The sequence below is a fragment of the Equus caballus genome, chromosome 26, assembly GCF_041296265.1.
Source record: "Equus caballus isolate H_3958 breed thoroughbred chromosome 26, TB-T2T, whole genome shotgun sequence".
NCBI classification, from domain to species: Eukaryota; Metazoa; Chordata; class Mammalia; order Perissodactyla; family Equidae; genus Equus; species Equus caballus.
Genome location: NC_091709.1, coordinates 47996386 through 48012870, shown reverse-complemented (window position 1 = coordinate 48012870; position 16485 = coordinate 47996386). Strand labels below are relative to the sequence as shown.

Below are 16485 nucleotides of genomic sequence, written 5' to 3'. Positions count from 1 at the left end.
CTGGCGCTGGCACCCCTCCACCTGCTGTTCTTCTCCAGTCTGGGGCACAGCTAATGCCTCCCCTCAGGTTGGCCTCGGCCCGCAGCTTCTCAAGGGCCCACCTTGCCACCCACTTAATACTGCACTTCCGATGCCCTCCTCACTGTTGGCTTTACCTTCTTTCCACAGCATCTTTCTCTTTCTAAGACACCTACTCACCCTGTCTACTGGTTATCCGCTGCCCTCTTCTGACAGAGGAGCCCAGAGAAAGGCCTGCATGCCTGAGTGGCGGCTGCTACATGGCCAACGAGTCCAGCAGGTGTATGAGTGAACTGCAAGGCCCCAAACCACTGAGTGTGTGATTTGGCCAGGCATTGCTATGCTGTGCACCAACTCTGGACCACAGGACCCTGAGGAGAGCAGGGGCAGTGTGTCCGGGCCACCTGGGCACACAGGGTGAGCACCCGAGGCCTGGCCAGAGTCTGGGAAGCAGGGCACCTTCCACTCAGGGCAGGCAGGCTCTCTCTCCTGTGAGAGGTGGGCATTGTGAGCAGGCCATCCTGGGCACTGGATGCTTGATGGGTCCTGGGAGATGCTGTGGTCTCTGCCTGCCTTTGAGCCTCCCCTCTGCCCCAGGCCAGGGTCCTCTGTTGCTCGCCCTGAAGGAGGGTGGGGCCTGCCTGTGCCTGGGCCTGTGTCCCACCCAGGGCTTCAGCATCCAGAAGGGGCACAGTGGGCTCCTTAAAGGTGAGCACAGGTGAGCAGCCTGTCTGCTACAAGGTGAGCCGAGTAGACAGTTCCGTGAATGGGTCACCATGAAGCTAGGAAGCTGCTGGTATCACCATGCGCAGCCTGGCCTCCCATGCCCACGATGGCAGTGGAAGAGGCAAATTCCACAAATAGAAACTGGTACTTTGGTGCCAGGATAAAACAGAGTTTTCATTATTGTCATTTGAGGCAGTTTTGCAAAAGGAAAACTAGAACAACCTGCGCAAGTCAAACTCTTAAAAGGGGCTGGAGACAGAGGGGGAAACCTTAGCTCGAGGGAGAAAGAGCATCTTCTTCAGGCAGCAGGCCAGCCCAAGGCCAGGCCTCACAGGTGCACGTGTGCATGCAAGTGTGCATATGCGAGAGGGGGCACAGAGAGGAGTCAGAGCCAGTGGGGGGCAGAGCACGACATTTATTGAACTCCGACAAGGTGTAGAGGTGCTTCCTGGCCAGTCCACGCTCTCCAGCCCCCCTGGAAGCCCCTCGAGGGCCACATATGCCTCCCCAGCACGTGACATCCCCGTGAAGTCAGGGTCCCAGCACTCCCACTTCACCCTGCACCTTGGGTCAGGACTGCGCATCCTCTATTCTCCTCCCCTGGGAACAAGGGGAAAGGCGCCCCCTGACTGCACAAGACTTGCATGGACATGTAAGCCAAGATCAGCACAGGCTGTGAGGGGACATGGTCAGCAGGTGGGGCTGGTGTGGTGGGGGGCAACTCAAAGCAACCATGGTTCTAGATGGCTTAGGAGAGGACGCTGAGGAAGTGCTGTCAAAACACCAAACCAACTCTTAAACAGGTATACTGACACTAAGGAAAAATGTTTCTAGAATGTCACAGATGGGAATGCCCCCAACGTTTAAAATAATTAACACTGCATGCCAATGCATCAACAGAGCGGAGCCTAAATTAATGTACAGAGCAGAATCGGAGACAGAGCCTGGACCTCACACAGAGATGGATATCAACGGGCTTTGTTGGTATGTGCAGATCTCTAGGGCATAGATATTTCTGTTAGTAAAGAAAACCTCTATTTATATTTGGACGAAGGGTAGGTGGTCTGTACAGAGTGTGCGAGCCGGGTGGAGGTGCGGGTTCGCAGACCTGGGGGACGCTGGGTAGGATTAGAGCGCGCCCATCCCAGTGACCTCAGACGTCAGCCTGGAAGAGACAAAGACACAGGGTGGGCAGGTCACAACCTTCTCAGAAAACAGGCTTAACACAAAACCTGTGGCCCTGTGGCATCCTCACAGCCTTTGCATCTCTCTCTTTGTCGTGATGGGTCGGCCCAGGTCACTGTTCATGGCCGTGAGCTGGAAACCAAAGCCAAGCAGAGGGAGGAGGACCCACTAGGGCCAGATCCACAGGACCATTCTTCCCTGCCCACAAGGCCCCACATCAGGGGGGTGACGATAATCATGTGGACAAGCACAACTTCCACGGCGACCACTCGGGGAGGGGCACCAGAGTCACACTGCCCATGGCGGGCTGCCTTCCCTGACCACTTGAGCCTCCTGCGAGCCTGGCTCTACCTTCTGGATTAGGGAGGAGGGTCTCACCCCAGGTGGAGGGAAGATAGGGGCCCCTTCCCACCCTCCTGCTAGGTCCCACCTCCCCACGTGTGTTCACCTCATGTTCACTGACATGTCCTGGCAGGGAGGCCAAAGTGAATGGCCAAGGCGTGGCCAGGAGTGTCATCCCTGGCTCTCAGGCTCCTTGCTGTGAATGTGGCCCTGCCGCAGGACCTCAACTCCCACAGCAGCATAACCTCTGACCCTCACACACTTCCCTGATGCATTGCTCAGCAAGAGTCTGGGTGGGGGCGGGGGGGTCTTTACAACCACAGGATGTGTGAAAGCCGAATGATCTAGTAATGTATTCTCTGAAACTACATAACCCTTCATGCTAACTTTCAGTTAACCCAAGAGTGTGGCTGACCTAAGGCCCCAGAAATGCTCTCGTCTATTACCACCTAGCCGCTCACTAGAGACTCTTCAGTGTGAAAGTACAGAGGAGGGTGTGAGGCCCCCGTCTACATGGAGACTCTTTCCATCACACTCCACCCCCACAACTAGGAGGGAAAGAGAAGCCCCCAGAGGGAGGCAGGACATGGTCCAGGCTCCTGACCATGGCAAGCCAGGTTCTCTGAGCGTCCTGTTGGACCAGAGACAGGGCTCCGCGAGCACTCACCTGGCATTGATGAGGTACTGGGCAAGGCTGATGTTGGCTGGGGTCCCTGTGATGGTGATCTGGCGCTCTGACGACCCCTCTGTGGCATTGGCGATTTTGATCTGGGCTCCAGACATCTGTCGAATTTCATTGATTTTGGTCCCTTGGCGTCCAATTATGCAGCCTATTAGCTAGAAAAAAGGAGGGAGGGATTTCTTAGAGAAGAGCCCACAGCAGCCCTGAGTGGAGCATGCACAGAGCTTGGGAAAGCCTGTGGGGACAGGCCCAGCCTTGGTCTATCTACTCTATACCACACAATCCGTGCTTCTGGAAGGAGGCAGCACCGGCCACCCTGAGAGAGGGGGCGAGCACGAGCCTCCTGCTGGAGGGATGGGAGAGGGCGTGAGTGTGCGCCTGCCTTCCTGCTGGAGGGATAGGGGGGCGAGTGTTCGCCTGCCTTCCTGCTGGAGGGATGGGCGCTGCGGCACCTGGCTCTGCTCAGTGCCTCAATGCACAAAGCTCCGACAAATCAAGAGACTGGAGAGCCACATGGCTGGTCACCTCTCCTGGTGTCCTCTGGAGGCTGGATGCTAGCACCAGGGCCGAGGCCATGTTAATGCCTTCTTGGCGGCATCCTCATGGTAGTGGGGTGTTTGAAGCCAGGATAAAGCTTACTGCTGCCTAAACCCTGTCTTTTGATGAACTTGGATAAAATTCTGAGGACACATCAGATGTTCCCTTTCCTCCTTATCATGCGACCTCTGTTTAAAGATGGGATGCTGTGGCCTCTGGCCCTCTGAGCCACCTGAAGGAGCAGGTGGTCATTGAAACTGAAGCAGTAAGAGGGACAAGAGGCGGGGCCTGCCCAGGACACAGGAACAGCCATGGTGGGGCCGGACTGCAGCCTGAGGTTAAGACTATCTGTCTATGGCAGCAGAGTTGCCACTGAGTAGGCTCCTCCAAACCTCCCCTGCTGTGTGGGGGCAACTTGGACCCCAGGGAAGCCTCCATGGAGGAGAGTAGGCACCTCTCAATTTTCCCTTCATTTACACAGAGGCGCTGATGAGAGCTCTGAGAGGAAGCACAGAAAGAAGAGGCCGGACAAGTAGGGTCAGTGGAGTGGGCTTCTAATTCCACCTCCAGTGTGGCAGTGGGCGAGGCAGCCTGGCCAACGGTGTCAGCACTTGTGGTGAAATCAGTGTTAGGAGCATGCTTTTGTGTTCATGTCAGTGAGGTGCTGGGTAGAGGAGCTGGGCCAGGCATGCAGGAAGGATATCCATTTACAAATAGAAACAACTCTGAACCTATACACTGATAACAGTTCACTGGGGACACAGGTACATCTGAACTAGCTCCTGTCCCTGAGGTGACCCCTTGAGTTTCAGTTCTGCTTACTTGTAAGGCCATCTCTGCTCCTTTCCTAGGTTAGACCAGCTGCCTCACTGACCATGACACAGCCTCTCCAAAAGTCCAGAGACTCCTGTCCCCCAGCTGCTCAGCTCCCTCCCCATCCTGTCCATAGCCAGATCTCTCTGCCAGGAAGGACCAAGGGGTATGCTCTGTAGGGCACATAGATCCAAGAAAGGAAGCCTCCTTCTGGGAGCTCCCCCAGGAGGAGGGGTGGCAGCAATGTGTTGGGAGGGGGCCACAGAAGACAGGCATATCAACTCTCCAAAGGAGCTTCATCCTCTTGCCTTTTAGGTTCATTTCAGCTTTAAAACGAAGGGTTGGCCAACAGCAAGAGACCTGGTGTTGGCAAAACAGTGATTTAGGTAAAAGCCTACAAAAGAGGAAACCCACAGGGTAGAACGTGGGTGAAGCCTAGAGCCACGCTGCTCAAGGATGATTCACAGAGTGAGGACAGTGTCAGGAGCCTTTAGAAGCAGAGACCTTCTCCCTCTGAGGATGTAAGGGCCCTATGCAGGAGGCCTGGGACAGGCACCACTGGCCTGTGTGGGAGCCAGCCTGCAGCAGGCATGAGGGGCCCAATGAAGATGGTCTCTCTGGAAGGTCCTCTCCTCTGGGTGCTCCTCACCTCTCTTCTGCCTCTGTTCCTCCTGCCCTATGCCCATGTCCTTCCACACTCAGGATGGGTCATCTCCCCTGAAGTTACAAGTCTGTGCTTCCTGGGGTTAGTCCATGTGAAGGGAGGAGACAGGGCTAGCATTTCCTACCCTGCTGAAGCAAGGGCAAAGCACTAAAGGTTCCTGAAGGCCTCAGTTCTAGGGTGGAAAAGGCCAATAGACACGTGAGTTGGAAAGGCAGTGTCCCCACATGGTGGCCTCTCCATGCTGCTCCAGCAGTGACCCCTGCAGTTCATGTGGCCCACACCTGCCCTGGTGTCTTGGTTTGGGGATTGGAGTCAGCATTCTTAGGATAATCCAAGCATTCAGGATGCTTGGATGGTACTGGGGAGGACTGAGTGTGTGGAGGGGAGCTCATAAGGCCACACCCTCAGCTGAGCCTGAGGCAAGAACAGACAGTGGGCGCTGCGTACAGGGATCCAGGCAAACCTGCGATATCCTGACATCCTGTTGGAGCAGACTCACAGAGAATCCTAAACCCTCCAGGGGCCCTGGGTGCATGGGGCAGGTCCACTCTGGAGCATTCCTGCACCTCTCGTCCTTCCAGGGCTCAACCTGAACTAGGGCCGTGCCTTCACACAGGGTCAGTGGAGGTCCTCAGCCTTCCCAGCCAGCTTTGGCATCTAAATTCTGAATAAACCCTAAAGCCCGGTATTGACTCCTTTCTTGTCTGGTATCTTAGGGGTGTGACATCACATCCCTTTCACGGGCAATAAACTGCGTAAAGTGGGGAGGGAAGGGGAGAGTTCACACAGTAAGGTGGGGGGGGTGATGGCTCCAGGCATACTCACATCATTGGGAATGGTGAGCTCGTGAGTGCTGGCCGGGGGGCTGGCGTCCAGACCTAGGTACATCAAGGGGACACGGTTAGGCTGGCAGAAGGCTGCTCACGTTGCACCCTGGCGCCCGGCCCACACTTGGCCCACAAAGGCAGACCAGGGCCAGGGGCTGGCCCGAGGGTGAGGGTCAGTGCAGCTGGAGGCCCAGGGTCCTGTGAGCTCTCAGTCCCCAACTGCAACCCAACTCCTGAGTCCCAGCTTCTCTCAAAACAAAGAAAACCAAGCAGAGTGGCATTTCACTTTTTCATTTTGGGCACATCATGACCTCACTCCTCCACCATTTTGTACAACCTCTCATGACACCCTTCATAGACACCCTGGGAAGACCTGTGTTAAATGGCTCTTGGGGCATGGCCTGTGCGTGGGGGCCTCTTCGGCACACCTAGGGCCTGGGCCATGCTGGTCATATGGACCCCGGCTGCCCGTTCTCCTTCTGTGCTTGGTCCTCTCTGCTCTTCCCTCTCCCAGACCAAACAGTGTGCGGCCTCCTCTGTGGACCACCCGCCCACTGTGGCATCAGCTGCCTCTCATTCCCTTTGGACCCAGCTCTGCCCAACAGCCCCTGAGCAGCCCAGCTCTGTGGACCAGGCCCACTGTGCAATTCTTCCAGTTTGGAGCAGGGAGACCTGATAACTTCACTGATTCAAAACTAAACTGCTGGGCCCACTGGTAGACTGTGCATTTCTATGTTGAAGAGGAAGACTGGCATAATTTATCACCCTGCCCCCAATTTTTATCTTTACAAATCTCAGCTTAGGACCTACCAAATCAAAGACAACTTCTGAAGAGTTCAAGGACAGGATCTACACTTGCTTTGGAAGCAATGACAAGAAAATGCACAATGTGCTGTGCTGGGGTGCTGACGGGGACAAACAGCAAGGCAGACATGCTCCCTTGTACTCACTGCTTCCACCTCTTTGTTGAGGCATCTCCAACCCAAAGACCATAGCTGAGACCCTGCTCTTCCCTCCAATATGGTCCTGGTGTCTCGGGTCCTGCAGCTTAGTCCAGACCCTGGAGCTCTGGGCTCCACCCCTTCTCTCCACCCACAGCCAACCATCACACACCCAGCTCCTGTACCTTCTGAATATTCTGGAACCTGAGCCCTCTTCCCACCCCACACTTCTCCCTCGCTGGTCTACCCCTGCCCTTGCCCCTCTGTCCAATCTCCATACAGCCCAGAGGGCTCCCAAGAGAATGCAGGTCAGACGCAGACTGCTCAAAGCCCAACAGGCTCCCACTTCCTCACGGCGACCTGGTTCCTTTGTCCTGTGTTCAGCCGCACTGTCTCTGCCTCCCTAGCCTCTGCCCTGCTCTCCTCGATCCCTGGTCTCGGGTGAGCCCATACAAAATCTCCTCTCCCCATCCACCCACGGCTCCCAACCCTCTTCCTCCACAGCATTTGTGTCCCCAAAACCAGATGCACCTTGGTCACTGGTCCCCCTGCCAAGAGTGACCCTACGAGGGCAGGGCTGTTCTGGGGCCCAGTGAGCACAGGGGCTCAGTTGGTATGTGCTGAATGAACCAATTCATCCAAAATTGTCTGTTATTTTTCTTTTGCATATCTAAACTTAGAGTTTCTATCCTTTATCTTCTTTTAACAAAGATCTTTTCAATACAATTATTTGGTTGTTCGGCCATCTACACATATTCCATAAACAATGACATTAAAATGTCACTTAAGAGATTTCCTTGGTCCTGAGTCCCCGACTGGAACTCCTGAACAGCCTGGTTTGGGATGGACATGAAGCCTCGAGTCATATCTGTTCAACTTGGTTTATTTTGATTGAGGGGAGGGAAGTATCAGGGTTCTTTTTATGGTACTAAAATTAAACTAATAATTGGAAAACGTATCTGTTTAAAACTCGTATTCATGTAACTCAGAATCACGTAGCCAGTAGTGAGTATCTCTCTCTGAGACAATGACGTTCCATGCACTGGGATGTGAATAATGCTTCTCCAACAAAAACACAAGCCTGCTCTGGAAGCAATGGCGACATCTGCCTTCAGGATGATGTCAAACAAGCAAACACCTCTTGTCACTGTCCACCCTACCTAACTGGCTGTGGTGGGACATGTGTGTGCACACACACATGCACTGTGGGTCCCATGGGGATCTCAAGGAGGGAGGTCATAACGAGGACATCTTAACAAGGCCATGTGCATACATGTCCCACATCCCTGAGGCACTGAAGGCTGTGTTGGGAGGGGCCGTAGCAGGGGAGGTAGATGGCTGGGCAGGGGTAGGTGTGGTGGCAGTGTGCTCTGGGCAAGCCAAGCTCTTGGGGTCCCCAGGCCATCTCCAGGAGACCATCACTGGGTAATTATATGAAGTCACATTATAAACTGCAGAGGGCTGTATAGACGTGTGTTATCACCTAGATATAAACTTTGTAAGGGTTGCTATCCATTTCCTTAATCAAAAAATTCTATAAATGATTTTCTCTAATTTTCATTCATTAAATTCTGCCCTGACTTCATTAAACACTGCACCAAGATGGAACCCATCATGAGTGTGCGGAGCATCAGAGCTGACGGCTCGGCCTGGAGAGATGCCTCCGATTCTCTGTGGTGCACAGCTGGGCCCTCACGGTCCCAAGGGAGGGGTGAGGGGCAGACATAGCCTATGGGGAAGTCTCAGGACTTCCTCCAGCCTCAGTGACGCCCTGGAGCCCAGACCACATCAATGGGGGTGATAACTAACACCCACTGGAAATGCTCCTTCCTGTATTTCCCCTTTAGCTGGACACTCGCTCTTCTGCTCTGACCCAGGTTTTCAAGAGGCCCACGTGGAGATGAGAGATGGGGTGCCTCCCTCACAGGGAACCCGCTGTACCCAGGCCACGCGCTTCCATCGGCTTCATTCCCAAATGACATGTCAGTGAGCCGCACCCACTGCTCCATGCCCTGGGAAATGGGATCTACAAATCCACGCACCACCCTGCGATCTCCTAGGAGCTCTTTAATGCAAATCAGAAGAGGGTGTAGACTACGCAGCCCAGAGCTATCTTCTCCTGTGAGTGTGCACACAGCTGCTATGCAACACATCCTGGAAAGCGTACATCATGGTAAATCCTTCACTGCAGGCCCCCACACCCTGGGCCACTGGGAGGATCAACAACAACACTGACAGTGGCTCCGCCACATTCGAGACCTTCGGGTGACAGGGCAGCCATGCTCTGAGCATTGTCAGAGCCCACAGCCCACCAACACGCTCCTAGCAGTGACCAAGGCAGAAGGTGAGAACTGCGTGTGCGGACCTGGTGCCAGCCACATGGGCACTGGCCCCAGATGGCACTGGCCATGCCTTCACTGAGGCGTTCGCCGACCCCATGGCAGACGCGAGCGGCCCCGTTGCCCCCTTCTCCCACCAGGTTGGGAACCTGGAACCGAGTAAGGGCGGCTGCACGGCTTCCTGGCCTGCTCACCCTCCATTTAGTGAGGTTTTGTTTTACCTGACGACTGGCCCATCAGATTTTGAGCTTCTTCGGAGGAGTGTAAAGGCAGCTTTTCTCCTGGAGAGCAAAGAAGAAACAGATTTAAGGTTTTTGCCCTCAAGGAGATAAGCAAGACCACTTCAACTAGGGAAGCTCAAAGTCTGACTGGTGTGTGCAGCTGACCAGGGAGCCCAGTGGGTTCTCACCAGCCATGGCCGCCGAGGCGATGCTCTGCCATTACGGGGACGAACGCCCGCTGGCCAGACATAGCCATGGGAAGGCCCACCCCCGCCCCTGTGCCAAGCAGGTGCTGATGGTGACTGCGCCTTGGGCTGGGGACTGGCTCATCCCAACTTCCCAAGGGCAGGGCTGGGCGCCGTCCTGGGTGGGTGTCACTCCTGGGATGTGCACAGGCCTCCTGCAGAAGGGCATCCCTGACTGCTTGTCTGAGCTCTTGCTCTCTTGCTCCTGGACAGAACAGGCTCCAGGGCTGGCTGAATGGATGTGTTCAGCAGGAAGGATCCCCCCAGCAGAGAGCAGGCATGGACCAAAGGGGCAGACATCTCTTCACAAGACTGCCAGCTGTGAGGTGACTAACCCACCACAGGAGATACAGAGAGGCCTCCCTGTCCGGCCCTCGGCAGTGTGCACACTGTTGTGTGTGAACGCTGCATCCTTGGCAGCTACAACTAGAACCGTACCTGTTCTGCTCACTGCCCTGAATAAAGACAGTTCACAAAGAGAAAGTCCCCAGGTGAGAAGAGAGGAGGTCAGAAAGGGCAGCTGGGTACGTACCGGGGAAAGCGGGGTTGGTCTGTCCGAGGGGAGGAAAGGGGGTTTGCTGCATGGCCAACTGGTGGAGCTTGGTCAACTGCTGGGGGTAGGAGGGACATGAGAGCTAAGAAGGTTATTGTCATCGAGTACAAGTCACACCAAATCAAAAAGGCAGTAACAGAACTTTGTACAAATAGATATAAAGAGGGGCCATGCGGACACATGGCAGACGCAGCAGAACTCAAGGACTTGGCCTGGAAAACAAATGGGCCGTTGTTGGCAAGTGCTCTGAGTGCCGTTCCTCTCCTCAGCTCCCTGGCAGCTCCAGCCTGAACCAGGCAGCCTTCCCCTCTCACGGGCCTGGCCAGATGAGCAAGCCTCAGACCAATGCAGAAGGGCAGGAAGGCGTATGGAGGCCACTGTGCCCCACGGCCTCCACAGGGAGGGTCTGAGAGCCACAAAGCAGAACCAGCCCGGCCTGAAAGAGCTTCAGAGCCACACTGCTACTCAGAACTCACGAGCCATCTGTGGGAAGCCCATGCGATGCTCCCTTCTGCAAACCTCGTGGGGCCCCAGCCCTGTGCTCAGCCTGGATCACTCCCATGGCCAGCTCTGCCTTCCCTGCAAGGCATCACTTCACTGCAGAGGTGACTTGGAGGGGGTCACCCGTGGGGCACACAGGCCTGCCTCCTGTGACTTCCAGGATTACACAATGTAGGGCTGGAAGGTTCCACGGAGGGCGAGTGTGAGAGCCACCTGGAGGGTGCGAAGGGCTCGTTTGGAGCCACCTTGTGCCTGCACCACCATGTGGGAGCAGGCTGCTCCTTGTCCTGTTGTCTCCCATCCCCAGCCACTAGACTATGGTGGGAGGGCTTTGAAACGCAGATTCTTTAGTTATTTTATCTGAGCCTCACTTCTTAAATAAACACTAAAAATAACAGAAGATAAAGGTAGCTGTGGCCAGACTTGGCCACACAGGGGAGCTGAAGGTGGCAAGCTGAATGCTGGGAATCTTCTCAGCCTCTGCAGACGTCCTTGTCCTTAGGCATGGCGTTCCCACAGGGCCCCGTCACAGCAGAGGGAAATACACTCAACTCCCAACCTTCTCCCAACAGAAAGACCAGTTGAATGTGGCCCAGCATAGGCTTCCAGAGCTGGCCCTGGACTCTTGTCTGGAGTGAGGACAGGCACCACCATGGAGATCCTGGACGCCAGCGGGTGGGGCCACTCTGGGCACAGGGCTGGTGTCCCCTGGTAACACAAGGATCTGACCAGGCACCCAACTTTGCCCCATCATGCAGAATCTGGGCTTCCTTGGCTCCACAAAATTGCGTTGGGGAGGCAGCAACTGTGCCAGAGGCACAAGCATGCAGATTTCCAACATCCCAGCGCCTTCACAGATGAGCCCTCGGTTGACTGACGAGTAGGTTTGCTGCTGGCCTCCTAGGAGCTGGGTATATGCTCCTAACAAGTTAGCTCAACGCTACAATAAACGCCAAACGCCCCTTCTCAGTACAGAGAAGATCATGGCTGCCCCCAAGACGGCCCCTCCCTGAGAGATCCCTGCCCCTGTCCATGTGCCCTGCGGGTGCAGCTGTGGGGACAGGGGCTTGTAGTCAAGCAGCCAGTCAGTCTGGTCTCTTCCTGCTTCCACAGACGGGGTCTCAGCGTGCGTGGATCCCAGTTGCAGCCCAGAGCCAAGCCATGACCAGCCTGCGGCCTCCTGATTGGTCATAGCTTCAAGGTAGAATCTTTGCTGTGTGAGTTGCTGGGATGCAGGGTGAGTAGTTGCTGCAGCACAGCTCCCACACGTCTATCTTTCCTGGCTGATCCTGTAGCATCTTCACCTCAGAGGTGTCTGGTTTCCTCCCCACACCCTTGGAAATGGTGACTGCAATTTAAAAGCAGCCCTCTCCCCCATCCCAGGCCTCTCCCGTCTTCTGGGGTGCTCCCTGACCTGCGGCATGGGGTGGGCCTGCTCGGGGGAGAACCAGCTGTATCCCAGAGGCCACTCCAGGTGCAGCTGTAGTGGCCAGGGGTCCCAAGGAGTGCAGGCTAGGAGACGTGGTGACCTGGAGTCAAATTAAGCTCTAAGCGTCCCTGAGGAGGCAGGGGCTAGGGGGCTGATGGCATATCTGTTGCGCAGCACATCTGCCCCATGACCTAATATCACTGGGCACGGTGTGTGTGACTTGAGCGGATATGCATTGAAGTCTCCAAGAAAGGTGTTAGAAGAGCTGGCCCCGGAAACACGGGCATGGGGGTAACTGGCAAGACTCAGAGTGCACCCACTGGGCCTGGGCAGGATGCCTGCAGGTAAGGGGCCTGCAGGGGTTGGAGACCTTGCTGAGGGCTTGGCATCCTAGCAAAGCCTCCTCTTTCCAGGGATATGTAAGTGCCTTGTAGAAAGATGGCAAGTACCCACAGGCGCCCTGGGGCATCACGGATGAGTATGGAGAGACACGGCAAGGCTGAGGCCTTCTGGGGACTGAAACTTACATGCTTGATCAAGCAAACCCCATCTCCCACTTGACAGGACCAGGAGCTGAGGGAGCCTTGGGCCCCATGCACAACAAGTTCCACCAAGTCAGGGGGGACATCTGACAGAGGGCTGTGCTCTGAACCGCCCTACATCAGAGAGTTTGAACTAGGTTTCTTCACAAGGGTGAGAACTACAACTTCCTAGGATGGAGGAAGAAACCTTGTTTTCAGAGACAATAAATGTAAAGTTGAAGCGCAAAGGCTGTCCAAAGTCCAGCTCAGGGCTGTCCGGTCATGAGGGACTGTGCTATATCCTCTGACCATCACTTGAATTTCGATGCAGACATAACACTCACACAGAGAGAGCAGGCTGCTGCATGACCGGCCCCCTGGGGGTTCCAGCCCTTCACCCAGGGGATGGGGGCCAGAGGTGAGCCTCAGGGGACGGCCCCACATGCAGTGAGGTCTGCTGGTGCCTGCAGGGCCTAAGGAGTCCTGAGTAGGTGCTCTCTGCTCCTGGTCTGCTTTTTCACCCCCAGTGGGATGGATGCCTGTCACCTGCTCATGGTCTGTCAGCCAGGCTGCCATGCTACCCTCGAGGGCAGGGCCCTCTCAAATCTGTCCCTGGGAAGGCACAGCTGCAAGGACGGCAGGGAGAGCAGAGTATCCCCTGCTCTAGAGGCAGAAGAACTGCCCTGGGTTGGCTCCAACACTGACTGGCCTCGTAGAGATAGGTACGTGTGGTCTCTTTGGGCCTCCCTTCCCTAATCGGCAAAATGGGGGAATTTGTGTGAGTGAAGGGCAGGCTGTGAAGTGCTGTTCACGTTAGCTGGGGTGAGCAATCGTCATAAACTACCAGGGGCTTTCCCACCTGCTGTGCACAGGCTCCATGATTTCAGATGCTCCCCTGGTCTCTCCAGCACCTCCCTCAGTTACACAGGTGAGGTGCATCTGGCGGGGTGTGCTCCAGAGCCCACCAAGGGCGCATCTTACAGGCATATCCAAGTAATCCACGAGGTTGGCTCTGCTCCCACCAGAAAGTCTGACACTGCGAAATTGAACAACCCCGACTCTAACCTCTCCTATTGCAGTGAGTTTGCTGCTCTTCTGTGAAACAATGGCCACACCAGCAAAATCCCCCTCCACTCACACACCCACGAATGTAAAGTGATGTCTTGGGGAAGGACTGAATTGGCACACAGTGGTGCCTGGACAGACATCTGTCCGGTGGGTGGGTGGGTGGAAGGACAGAGGTCAGCTGGCATCTTTCTCCTCTTGGCTCTGCCCTTAATTAGTCAAGCCACTTCATCTCTTTGGGATTTAATTCCAAAATCTTTTAAAGGCCAGAGCATGACTAAGTGTGAAGGGGCGTTCCTGCTTTTTGAGATATTTCTGCCATAAAAAAATTATACTTTTGGTTCTCAACGTGCCTCCAAATCACTGGGAGGGGAGGGAACCAAGAGAAGGAAGAAAGGTAGGCAGGGAGGAGGGAAGAAAGGGGGAGGGAGAGAAGGAAGGAGTGGGGAGGGAAGGATAGGGAGGGAGCAGGGTGCCATATCATAGATATTTGTCTGTGACTCGCCTTTTCCATTTAACCCTGCGTAGTAATATAAACACATAGACAAATACTAAACACAGACCCTAAAATCATAGGCATCTGTAAGTATACAACTCAGTGAGTTACCACAGAACGAACATACCGTGCAGCTATTCCTGGTCAAGAAACAGACCACCACGGTAGTTTAATCTGCGTTCATGTCTCTTCTGTGAAATTCTTGTTTATGTATTTTGCCCATTTTTTTATTGGGATGATTTTTGCTGATTCACAAAAACTCCTTACATATTTCAGACACTAATCCTATTTCAGTTGTATGTGGTGAAAAGATCTTTTACCCACTCTCCTTATGGTGTCTTTAGAGAAAGAGAATTTTAAAATTTTAATGCAGTTGTAGGGGAGCATAATTTGTCACCCTAAAATATGTCTGTTTGGCGTAAGGATTATTTTAAGCTGGTTGTTTTTAAGAAACAGCAGGCATGGGAGAAGCTCTGCAACTGAGGAGAAGTTACCCTTTGTAAGAGATGTTTACATTTGTAAGGGTGTCTCCCTGTGGTACCAGGAGGAGGGGGATGACCTTATCTCTAGAAACTCTCATCAGTGGAGAAGGCAAAGCCTTAAATCTGCCTAACAACCTTACCCATAACTGACTTCCCACACCCAACACTTCCTTGTCTTTAGCTGACAATGGTACTTAAGGTTGGGGGTTCAACCATTTCAGGCAGTTACTCAATTTTTCTGGGTCTCTCCCATGTATACAGGAGGTATCCATGTTATTAAACTTTTGATTTTTTTCCTGTTTACTTGTCTTAAGTCAATTCGATTATTAGACCAACCAGAAGAACCTTTGAAGCAGGAAGGAAAAATTTGTTCCTCCTCAACATAGTCAAATTCATCAATATTTTCTTTATGGTTTGTGCTTATGTTTTGTTTAAGAAATCCTTCTCCGACCTGAGAACAGAGATATTCTATATTGTCTTCTGAAAGTGCTAAGCTTTCTTCTCTTGTGTTGAAGTTCTTGATGCATAAGGAGTGGTTTTTGTTTATGCTGCTGACAAACAAATGGCAAGCAATAGGATATACTGGAGGATATGAGGAAGCCATTTGGTGTAAACCTAATCGGCCTGACCTTGTTTTTCCAAAAGGGCCTGCTGTGGCCATTGAGCATGCATTGTATATCTGCCTTAAGCATTTGCTGTGTCCCAAAGACAAGAACAAATGGCCTTAAGATAAAGATGCAACTTCTCCTACATTGGCATTTCCTTAAGGATAAGCATCTCTCGCTAGGCTGGAGATTGCTTACTGTGCTCACCTGTGACCACCCAGCTTGAGACAGCAGACCTGCCATCCTGCTGTGTCCAATGAGACAGCAGACCTACTACCTGCTGTGTCCAATAATCGCTGTACCAGCAGAGCAGTCTTGTGACTATGGTAAAAATCTATTGTGACTATTTCAATCACGTGTGAAACATGCTCTTTGAGGGTATGTAAACATTCTCTCCCCTATGATCTGCATTGGCAGCTCTGGCATAGACCTGGTTTCCTTGTCCATGTGGGTCAGATCCTGGGCTCTCTGATCTGATCCACTGGTCTGTTGTCTCTCCATGCACCCAAACCACAGTTCCAATTAATATAGCCTGTCATAAGTCTTTGCATCTGCTAGGACAAATCTCCCTATCATATGTTCTCTTCATGAATATCTTGATGATTCTTGGCCTTTGCTCTTCCATATAAATATGAAAACATCAAAATATCAAAAATCCCAGTTGGGATTTTGATTGAAATTGTACTGCATTTGTACCTCAATTTGGGAGGCACAATTTAGATATATAGTGTTCCCATCCATGAACATGGTATGTCTCTCCATTTATCTTGGTCTTTTGGTCTTCTTTAACTTTCAATAAAGACAAGTTTTTAAAAAAATCACCTTTTGGGGCTGGCCCTGTGGCACAGCGGTTAAGTGCACACATTCCGCTTTGGCGGCCCAGGGTTCGCTGGATTCCAGGTGCAGACATGGCACTGCTTGGCAAGCCATGCTGGGGTAGGCATCCCACATATAAAGTAGAGGAAGATGGGCAAGGATGTTAGCTCAGGGCCAGTCTTCCTCAGCAAAAAGAGGAGGATTGGCAGCAGATGTTAGCTCAGGGCTAATCTTCCTCAAAAAAAAAAAATCACCTTTTAATTATTGATTTCAACTTAATTGCTTTGTGGTAAGAGAGTATAGTCTATACGATTCCAATTTTTGAAAGATGGTGAGTCTTCTTTATGGTCTAGTATATGATCAAGTTTTGTAAATGTTACCACGAATTCTATAGCTGTAATGGGTGTAGTGTTCAACACATGTCAATTATATCAGCTCACTGATTATACTGTTAATATCTTCTTTATTCTTGTCTCC

At 53.1% G+C, this 16485-nt stretch overlaps 1 protein-coding gene across 50 annotated transcripts in view; it reads right to left on the bottom strand.

Annotated features, from left to right (window-relative positions):
* Positions 1–1141: 1141 nt before the first annotated feature.
* PCBP3 (poly(rC) binding protein 3) overlaps positions 1142–16485 on the bottom strand; it is a 281196-nt gene continuing 265852 nt past the window's right edge. For 22 of the 50 annotated variants that reach the window (XM_070252611.1, XM_070252626.1, XM_070252610.1 and 19 more), the window contains 5 exons: positions 10073–10151; positions 9296–9355; positions 5793–5845; positions 2939–3108; positions 1142–1909 (listed from right to left, as the gene is read on the bottom strand). In XM_070252611.1, the coding sequence (XP_070108712.1) occupies positions 1873–1909; positions 2939–3108; positions 5793–5845; positions 9296–9355; positions 10073–10151 (399 nt within the window). In that variant the 3' untranslated portion in view covers positions 1142–1872. The remainder of the gene's footprint in view (positions 1910–2938; positions 3109–5792; positions 5846–9295; positions 9356–10072; positions 10152–16485) is intronic. The other 28 variants (XM_070252616.1, XM_070252617.1, XM_070252615.1 and 25 more) reach the window with 6 other exon arrangements.